Genomic DNA, 10,461 nt, shown 5'->3' on the forward strand with positions numbered 1-10,461 from the left:
AGGCAATCCACTCGTCTGAAATGCTGGGCAGCACCAGTGAGGTGGTGGGTGGGCCCGTGAGCACTTTCCACCATAGAACGTTTGCTAGGCCTCATCATTTGGATATGCTGTCACCTGTGATCAGACCACATCCTGCCCTTGCCCACAACCCTCTGGTGGCTCCCTAAATCTGTACTCTAAATCCGACTGATCCCACTGGCTCCCACAGGCCTGTCTGATCCCGGCCTTCTCCTGCTCCATCTTGCCCCCCGTCCCTGCGTTCAGCCACCCCTGGAGCACGCCGTGCCTCACTGTGTTTTACCGTGCCTCAGCACTGGTGTGCTAAGCGTTGTCCTGCCTGCGGTGCTCTTTCCCTCGATGCGTGCATGAACAGCTCTTACTTGTCCTCACATCGCAGCTTAAAGGTCACTTTGTCAGAGAGCCTTCTTTAACCTCCCATCTAAAGAACGGTGCAGCATGTGGGACACCGTCTCCTGCCCCCCTTGATGCTGTATGTTGACGATTGCTGATGGTCTTCCAGTTAATGTGTTTATTCCTTTGTTTACTGTCTATATGTCCAACTAGAAAGCAGTAACCCTGAGAAGAACGACCTGGTTTCTTATTCACTGCTGGCCTCAGCTGCTAGCTGGGCACTTGGCCCGGTGTCAGTGCTCAGTAAACATATATTAAATGAATGAACTCTACAGGCAACATAATGGCAATAAATTCATATCCTTCACTCTAAGCATCAATGGGCTAAACTAGTTCCAATCAAAAGACATAGGATAAGAAAACAAGATCCATCTCTGTGCTGTTTACAGGAGACCCATTTTAGACCTAAAGACACCTGAAAATAAGGGGATGGAGAACCATCTATCATGCTAATGGTCGCCAAAAGAAAGCTGGAGTAGCCATACTTCTATCAGACAATCTAGATTTTAAAATAAAGACTAACAAGAGATGAAGAAGGGCATTATATCATAATTATGTGGTCTGTCCGCCAAGAAAACCTAACAGTTGTAAACATTTATGCTCCAAACGTGGAAGCACCCAAATATATAAATCAATCACAAACATAAAGAAACTCATTGATAATGATACTGTCATAGTAGGGGACTAAATGATGAATAAGCATTATGGTGGGAGGCAGGGTAGGCTCCCGGCCAGAAGGTGGCCAGCTCTTTCCAGAGATCATACTGGACCATACTGATGGCCTCCACCCGCGTCCAGGATTTTGTGCTTCTTCTCGCCGCCCCACGTCATACCCACAGCAACCTAGAAGGTGAGGTCCCAACGTGTCTCTGTGTCAGCCACCACCTCTTCGAGTCCGTTTTCTCTAGTAAAGAGAGCTTTGGAATTTGTGGACTCTTTTAAGACAACTAGGTATGTGGTCTTGAAAGTCACAGAAATAGGGACAGTCTGTAAACGCAAAGCCACGAGGACATATTTTGCTTCCAAAGGTGGGAGTCCAGTCCCAGCAAGGATGAGCCTGGTGAGCCTGAAACGCAAGGCAAAGGGAACCGTAAAGGATGAGAAGAGACTGGGGTTGGGGGTGCCCCTGTTCACGTCCTGACTCTGCCACCCCGTCCCTGGAAAGGGGCGGGTCACTCTGCCCTCTGGGAAAGAGGATGCAGGGCTGGCTAATGTCCCCGGGCCCCGACTTTCCCCTGCTGTGTGCCTGAGAAGCCATCTCTTTGGGAAAAGCACCTGAGTTGTGCAGCTTTGAATGGCCGTAGCTTTGATTTTATTGAAGTGCCACACAAACCGGTCTGTAGTGTTCTGTGTCCTGTGATGCATGCTTGGAGCGTGGTGACAGGCCCAGTACAGTAAACGCCCAGCAGAAGAGTGGGTATGAATCTGGGAGGACTTTGGGAGGCCAAAATATGATGCAGGGAGTGGAAGGGACCCCACAGACCAGCTCCCGAATCCAGGACTACGAGTAAGTTAAACCTCAGGCTCTGTGGCAGGTGCTGCCCTGGCCATCAGTCCTTTCTTCATACTGACTTGATTTAGAAGCCCTGGCGGTCAAGGCCCAGGTGTCTCCAGGATTCAACTTGCAGCCTCACCCCACACTCCAGACTCACATGGCACTGGTCGTGCTGAGAGCGTGTCGTTAACACATCCTCTGTGGCTTGATTTCTAGAACTTAGAAAATGAGGGGGACCCAGCACAGTTTCCAGAATATAATCTGAATCCGGCGTCTCAGCTTCTTGGTCAGCAGAACGGAATGTCGTGACAGAGCATTTTGTCACTAACAGCATCCGTGTCATTTTAGACGTGGGGAACGCTGTATCTGCCCAGTGACTCGCTGATTGAAAGGGTATAAAGTGTGTTTGTAGTGTGAGACTGGGGTCAGCAGGAGGCCTACACACTGTAGTACCTTCCAAGGTGGACCTCAGAATCGACCTATGAACGTGTGGCTGTTTCGGGTATCGGAACCCAGAAACCTGAGTCCAGCAGAGTCCTGCGTCTGACTGGGCGTCTGGTTTCCTGATTCTGCAGAGGGAGTGAGGGCCAGCTGAGGCCAGGGGGCGCCTGGTGGAGGGAGGGCCACAGCAGCCAGTCTTTACCTGGATGTCCCCCGGGTGCATCCTGGATTCTCGTAGGAGGCCAAATCAAAGGAGATCTGGTGAAACCCCAAGCTTGATTACATTTCACTTGATCTTTTCTTGCAGCTCTGAGTGGTGGTGCTGGGATGGCCGTGGCCGTCCAGCGGCTAACACGCGGAGGTTTTGTTCCCAAAGCCTCCATGATATGTGACAGTTGTCTCCCCACTTGCCACCTTGCTTTTATGAGGCAGAATGGAGTTACTTTTTAGAACAAATCAGCAGTTAAACAAAATGTTCCTTCCCTGCAAACAGCTGTGGTCACGTGCCAGATTGTTCTCACTGGTGTTAGTTGAACAGATTTGGGAATGTGTCGTCTTGCATTCTACCCATGAATGGTCCTCTGCCTTCCCTTATACAGGAAAAGAGGATTTCTTTGAGATCTAGTAGCTTGTAATGCCATATAATTATAGTTGTTAAACACTAAGAAAATTGGGCGATGGATTGTTCCTCGGACTGGAGATTCTGATGCGGACTGGGGAGTTGACCTCTGCTTTCTTGTACCAGATAGGTCTCGTGTTTTTAGTGTGGGTCCTGTGTGTGGTCAGCATGGTTCCCTGCGACCCAGCTTTCAGAGCAGAAACCTGTTTGTGGACGGTGTGTTATTGCGTGCTCTGGCTCGAGCAGGCTGCTGTCCCCTCCCTCCACAGCCCCCCACCTGTGCAGATCAGAGGGCTGCCACTGCCTCCCCTGAGCACCTCCTCAGGGAAGGATCAGATACTGGCCCCAGGAGGCAGCTGTCCTGAGGGAATGGGGTCATCAGCATTAGAGAATTTCAAGGTGTGGGGCCCTGGCCTACTCATCTGTGAGACTGAGATTTCTTCGTGTTCGAAAATGTGATTATTACTCAAGCTACAGAACGAAGACTCTTAATTCTCAGCTGTCGTGCAGCCTAGAGCAGTAAATGCTCCTCCTCGGAAGGAAGCCTGGCCCCTCCTGTGTGGCTCCCATGTGGTGTAGGGGCAGCATAGCACAGTCCCCTCTCTGCCCAGCCTCCTGCACGGGCAGTCCAGCTAATCTGCACGTTCATGGCGCAGAAAAACACGCAGCCAAACAAAGCTGTTGGTGGGGAAGACTCTTGCCTTGAAATGTGATTCGCGCAGAATGCTCCAAATTTGAACATTAAGCTTTCAGCTGCCTTTTCTCTAGAGTTTTTATACTTTGTGACTCAACAGGCCATCCCCAGCCCCTACCACCTCTTGTGCAGCTAAAAATACTGTGGAAGGTATTTCATCTAAATGATGCATGTGGTTTGCTTGATGCCTAGCAAATATTTGATAATAGGGAGGCAGAGATTTCCCCAAATCACAGGGCTTTCTAGAAATGCTGACGATATGCTTGTCAGCAGCAGGAAAGAAGCCCGTGGAGGTCCATGGTCTACATGGAGCAGGAAGCCACAGATCTTCTCCATGGACTGATTCCCACCTAATCCAGTGATATTTTCTGTTACATTCAAGGCCGAAAATGGTTAGCAACTTGATCCCTTTCTAGAATCTTCTGTATTCAAAATAGAATATTGAGAAGAAGCACAGTGAGGCAAGAGCAGAAACGTTTGCTCTCCAGAGGAATGTGTGTCATCGAGGAGCACAGAGAGTCATCCTTGTGTGACAGGCTGTGATTTCTCCCATGATGTGACATACATGCTCTTAGAGAGGCTGGAAAATCCAAGGAATCAGCAGTGTACTCCCTGTATGTATTTGAGGAAGTGGAATTATTTTGCTTGAAGCAAAAAAGGTTGGGTGTTTGAAAGCCTCCTCTGGGGCTTTCACTGTGGGCCAGCACGTGACCCCCGCACACTGGGAGAGAGCAGGAGGGGCTTTGCGGTCACCCCTGCACAGACGTGGAACCCCGAGGGTGGCCAGAGCCCGGAGCAGGTGCACAGGGGATGGTGTGGACTGGGGTGACTGAACACATGACGACGTACAAGGAGGAGCCTCCTGCTGGGTGGGACTTCAGTCACCAGAACGGTTATGAGAAGGGCTTGGGTGACCATTTGAGATCCTTCAAATGCCGGAAGGCAGGGAAGATGAGGGCGGCTAATGTGAAAGCAGCTTCCTCTGTGCCTTCGAGTGTCTTTCTGCTGTTGGTTTCCCGAGGAGCTAGTGTTTGGATGCTGACATCTTACCCTCTCTTTACTCTGGTTTAAAGTTGCATTTTACGGAAATTGGGAATGGTGACTAAAGACAGATATGAGATGTAGAGTAAATAATGAGTCCTGTAAAATTACGGGCCCATATGAAGCTTTATTTTGCAGTCACACCTAAAGCACCATGAAAAAAAAATACGCACATTTAAAGGCAGTTGGTAGCGGATTCTAGACAAACACGGTGCCTTAGGGTTTGATCCCTGTAATTTTGACATGCGCAGTTTCATGAAATTGAGGGTTACCGAATCTCGTCTGTTCCTTCTTATTTAAAAAAAATCTTTTCAATAGTATTTTTTTCACAGCATCCTGAGTCTTAAGATGGTCATGTCTTGAAGGAGATGATTTGATGTTATCTCTTTGTGGATCGTGTGTTTGAAAGTGAGATTGTTTGGGGATTAAGTTTAATTAGTCTGTGTTTTGCTGACAAACCCGAGTTTCTAGGAGCTCGTTGCCTCTGTTAATCCTCATGATGCTAGAAGTTCAAACTAAGAAGACCAGAGATGGTGGTGCAAAAGGTAAACGTACGCTAAGTGGCCGCTTTCTGCCCGCAGATGACGAGGACGGCATGGACGGTGTGGACAGCGAGCGGCGGCCACATTTCCCTCAGTTCTCCTACTCGGCCAGCGGCCGGGAATAAGGCCCTCATTCTGCTCCTTCACGGTCATCCTGGATTTTCTTCCTCAAGATGATTCCTGGACACCACACCAGTCGTAGCTCTTACAAAGCAGGAGCGCCTCCAGACACCCCAGCCCACGCACACCCCCACGAGAACACACCTGTACGCAAACACACCTGTTTGTTTTTGCATGAAATTGTATCTCCGTCTACGGTCTCATGCTGCTGCTGCTACTGTCTTACTGTCCTATAAGCAACTTTAAGAGGTAATTTTACAGTCTTTGGAAGTCACGAGCCCGCCATTGTTCACTTGTGCACAGTTGTCATCTTTTGATCTTTTGGTTTTTGTTTTTCCCTAACAGTGAAGGCTAAATGAGATACACTGAGTCTAGGTACATTTTTTAACTTTCTAGAAGATAAATCAAAAACTAATTAGACTAAGAAGATTTAGCGTATAATTCAGAGTAAGCGATTGCGGCAGGGTGGTGATGTGCATATGCGGGTTGTAGGAGAGCCTATCAGATCAGTGCACAGAGTGGGGAACTCGCACGCAGACCTGGCTGGAGTCCGTAGGGAAGCATCCGAGAGAAGGCCTGACCAACCGTTGAGCTAGCTCGATAGACACACACTTAATCCCTGTCGGACGCTGCCGAGGAAGCCTGCCGCCCCACCCGGACGTCCAGACCTCACTGGCGGCTGGCGGCAGACGAACACTGTCCTTCCGGGGAAGGAGGCATATGCACAGCAGAGGCAGGTCACTTAAAGGGGCTGTGAAACCATTTGCACCAGAGAGCATTTTTCTTTTTTCCCTGTGCTTGGAAACCTTTTTCCCTTCTTGATATTTATCACCTCTGATGGCTGAAGAATGTAGACAGGTATAATGACCCTGCTTTTCACCAAAATTTGTACACCGAGGTAAACAGGTGTTTGCCTTATTTGTTTTAAGTTTTTACTTTGAGTTCTACGTGAATTCGCTTTTTCTCGGATGTTAAATCTTTGAATGTCCTTTTATGATTTTGTTTATATTGCAGTAGTATTTATTTCTTAGTGAAGAAAACTGTGTGTCATGTTAGCAAATGCAGCGCCAACTTACATGAAATAGACTCACTGCAGTTTATTTGGACCCGTGTGCAAGGATGTACACGCCAATGAGAGGCATGCACTTTTTCTCCTATGTGACAAAATCGGACGAGGCTCTGAAATTGTACATCTTGGTTAGAATTTGGCTTTGGGAGAAGAGATGCTGTCATTTAACCCCTTGGTGCTGAAAGTGAGAAAAATCCCCAACTCTCCAAGCCGAGGGGTTAATGAGACAGAAGAATGTCGGTGTTGCTCATTCGAGGATGGAAAGGCTCTGACGCCTGGCGACGTAACGCGGGGGAGGAAACCGAGACCCGCGTGACCGTGAGAAACCAACTTGACTTGGCAAAAGGAACGCATCTCGAGTATTTGCAAAGTAGGCAGTAAGGGGTGAGAACCTGGTGTGTTTATTCCGCTCATGGTACATTTATCACTGAATTAAGCCATCAGGGAAAACACAAAACAACACAAAAAAAGAACACCTCCAACTTTTCTTTTTCTGTATATACTCATGTCCCCCAATTCCAACATTTCTCACTGAGAGGGGACATGTATGCAAACCTCATCTTTCTCCTTCATTAATGATGATCTTCAGATTAAACCCTTTGGTGCTAGGAGCTGACATTTTCCAAAGCAGCCTATGAAGTCCAGGGGCCGGGGGCCCTGTTGCGGAAGCTGGCAGCCGGCCCCACGGAGCGTTCGTGGGGATGGATCGGTCACGTGATCTGACAGCTCCCCGTGGAAGACTGCGGCATGACGTGCTGTCACTGTCGAGATGTGTTGTGCGCAAGAGCGAGTGACTTTCTGAGTAGGATGAATCATATTCATACGCAGATGTCTTAGCCTCGTGACGCTGGAAGTGTGGTCTGTACAGGAGACGCCACTGCTGGCGGTGGGCGGGCCACTGGGGCTGAGGGGGTTAAAGGGCATTTTACTAAGGCAGCTAAGACATATTCAGACATAGGTTTTATCCTAATTTTTCATATTTCTACCTGAGTGAAGTTCATCCTCAGCATCGAGTAGGAAGTTACAGGAAATGGTAGTTCATTCCTTCTGACACATGTAGCTTCACTTTTTTGTTTTTTCTTCCCTTGGAATTATGTTGAATGTTTCACTTTGACTAGAAAGTAGACTAGGAGGTATGTCCTGTAAGTTGTCTCGCATCCATTATATACAAGAGGAACAGGGAGAGGCAGAGAAGGCGGCTGAGGCTGGCCGAGGTTTGTGCGGAGCGTCCGTCCCTTTCGAGGAAAAGGGGGGGGGGGGCCGGACACCAAATCCCCCGGTAGCTTTCCCCCCCCCCCCCCCCAAACCTTAAGGTGATTTCCATGACCCTGGCCAAGGACACTTCCTAAAGGTTAAGGACCGCGTGGACGGTGCCCCGGGCTGGCCAAGCCTCCCAGCCAGCTCTCCAGGCCCAGTCACTCTCGGCCTCGAGATCCGTCAGAGGCACCGAGGTGTTTCCAGACTTCCCCCTCCCCCGCTCTCACCCCCAGGTCTCAATCAGCTGGCGCCAAGGACCGACAGGTAACACGTGTGTGTAGAGGGAGATTTCTGGAGATTTCTGCACCTACCCTCCAGGCTGCCCGTGGCTGTGGCATGGGCCGCCGGCAGATGGCAAGGCCTGAAACCCGGGATCGTTCTATCAGAGTTTGGTTCAGACTTTGTGGACTCCACCCCATACTAACTCTCGTGAAGTCTGCCCTCTTGTCTCAGTGCAGCCACCTGGGAGGAAGTTGGCCATTTCTGCTTGGATTTCTGGCAGGTTGCTCACAGCTTTGCTTTCTACACTAATTACATAGCATTATTCCAGTATTTTCCATTTTCCCGTACCTGATTTCCGGCTTCTTAAAGCTGACTGTTCTTGCAGGGGCCCCTTGCTTCTCCTAGAGTACAAAGGTAAGGGCCTCCCTTACTAACTGCAGGGTCTCTGTATTACACCTCAACGTACACACTTTGCTGCTACTGTTTGTACTGTCTACAGTAGAATTTCCTTATCTTGCTCCTGGTAGTGCATTACAGGCAAGCATGAAATGTAAAGTATTTATTTAAATAAAAAGAAAACCTCTAAATTGGTAATTGAATTACCTCCCTGTAGCTTTATAGTTTGTGACATTTCTTGACCTTGCTAGTTCTTTCATTAGATCCGCGCAAGATCTAGTCATCTGGTTAAGGATTTTAAGCAGACGCAACTATGAACCCAAGAAACTGTATTACTCTTACTGTTGGTCATACTAAAACTAAAACTGTTCATTTCCTTAAGTATATGACCCACAAGGATGTGAAATAACTACAAGAAACTGTTTTTGTACACTGTACATCCTTAGTATTTTTACACGTATATGATAGGGATGCACATTATTTTCCTTCGTACAGACAGCTTAAATAAAGCACTATGTCAATCTGCTACTTCTCTGTTTATTGTTGTTGGACGTGGTTCTGTAATCTCAGAAAATCTTTTCTGGAAAACAAAGAGATTTTTAATAGCTCCAGCTGGTATTAACCTACCCTACATAAAATGTGACAGGAAAATACAGCAGTTTCTTGTAGCCCCGAACGCACACACAGGATTATGTTGTTACTTCGGTGACGTGGCAGTAGTGTGGTCGTGCAGACTCGAAGGGCCGCTTCCGAAGGGGAGACGCCGACCGCGCCGCGGTGGGTTCGGGGCAGGTCTCCCATGAAGTCAGGGACGGACCGGGTCTCCTTGGAAATGTGTTCAGTCAGGACCTAACAGTCTTCACAGCAGATGGTCTGGACCCGGAACTCTCTTGAGGACCGTCGCTCGGCGGTGACGTCTTCCTGAGAATGCGGAACGCGTTGCTCCGCACGCTTCCCTTCTGAGAGCGTGTGTCGGCAGGTTAACCACCTCTGTCGTGGCCGCTAGACGGGTAGGGCGGTTGTACCACAGTCTGATTACCTGGAAGCATTTTGGATGGGGCCTTTTTCCGATTTTACCTCATACGCCTGCTATCGTAGAAACTTGGCTTGGCTTCTGGGACTAAGCTAAGTAGAGGAACGGCTTTGGGACCAAAGTGAGTCAGGCATGCGTGTGTGTGTCACACAGCCAAACCTGAGGGCAGGCTTCCACGTGCTCTTCTCAAAACCACTGGGATTGACACATCCAGGAGGCTAAAATAAAGCGACCTCTTACAATTCTTTAAAGGTGCTATTTTTAGAATTGTGTCATTTATTTACTGTAGTCCTAACACAGAATTAGGGACAATTAACATACCTTCTGCGACACCCTTTATGTCTAGCACATTTGAGGAGATCGAAAACTGGATCCGAGTAGACGTTCTGCTCTTTCAGGCTTGAACTCGTCCGTGCTCGAGAGACTTTTGAACGGTCTTTGCGTGTGTATCATTTCCCCACCTCCAACGCTGAACCCCCCCCCCCAATCCGTCCTGAGAGGCACGGGTGGGGGACGCTGAGGGTGAGGGCGAGGGTGCTGGGTTGCCAGCCGGGAGAGCGGCCTGAGGTCAGGGCCCTGTCCTGCCTGCAGCCTGTGGTGTATCCTTGTCCTCCTCAGAGACAACCCAGCATCTTCAGCGCCCATTTTTATTACTTTCCAGCATTTGAGGGCTCACCTGTGTATCGTAGAAATACTATTTGAAGCTAAAACAATGATCTGTTTACAGACATCTGATAGAACTCCAAGTCAATTGTGTCACTTCAGGAAGTACATTTTCAGGCTCCTCTCAAACCGCACACTGAAGAAGAAACCCAAACCGCCAAGCCGAAGACGCGTTCTTGTCTGTTCTTGTTGTTGACGGAGCGGACAGGAGAACAGCGCTTCCTGGCGTCTCCTGACTGTGCACAGATTAGCAGGATGGTAAACGATGGAGCCTTACGAGATGTTGATTCAGAGCGTTAAGAAGCGGAAGGATGGTGTCTAGCTCATGAGGAGGGAGAGAAACATGAGTGGCAGGAAGAAAGTCTGGTCCTTAATGCCCTTTGGCCTAGTTAAAATATGTGCCTTTTTGGTGTGTTTCGTTCATCACTACAAGGTAAAAAGAAACGCTTCAATTCAGG

The 10,461-nt window shown here is 48.8% G+C and overlaps 1 protein-coding gene across 8 annotated transcripts in view; it reads left to right on the forward strand.

Annotated features, from left to right (window-relative positions):
* AKT3 (AKT serine/threonine kinase 3) overlaps window positions 1-8,835 on the forward strand; it is a 304,322-nt gene extending 295,487 nt beyond the window's left edge. For all 8 annotated transcript variants that reach the window (XM_049633841.1, XM_049633846.1, XM_049633844.1 and 5 more), the window contains one exon: window positions 5,283-8,835. In XM_049633841.1, the coding sequence (XP_049489798.1) occupies window positions 5,283-5,368 (86 nt within the window). In that variant the 3' untranslated portion in view covers window positions 5,369-8,835. The remainder of the gene's footprint in view (window positions 1-5,282) is intronic.
* The last annotated feature ends 1,626 nt before the right edge of the window (window positions 8,836-10,461 follow it).

This window comes from Panthera uncia, chromosome F1, assembly GCF_023721935.1.
Source record: "Panthera uncia isolate 11264 chromosome F1, Puncia_PCG_1.0, whole genome shotgun sequence".
Taxonomy (NCBI): domain Eukaryota; kingdom Metazoa; phylum Chordata; class Mammalia; order Carnivora; family Felidae; genus Panthera; species Panthera uncia.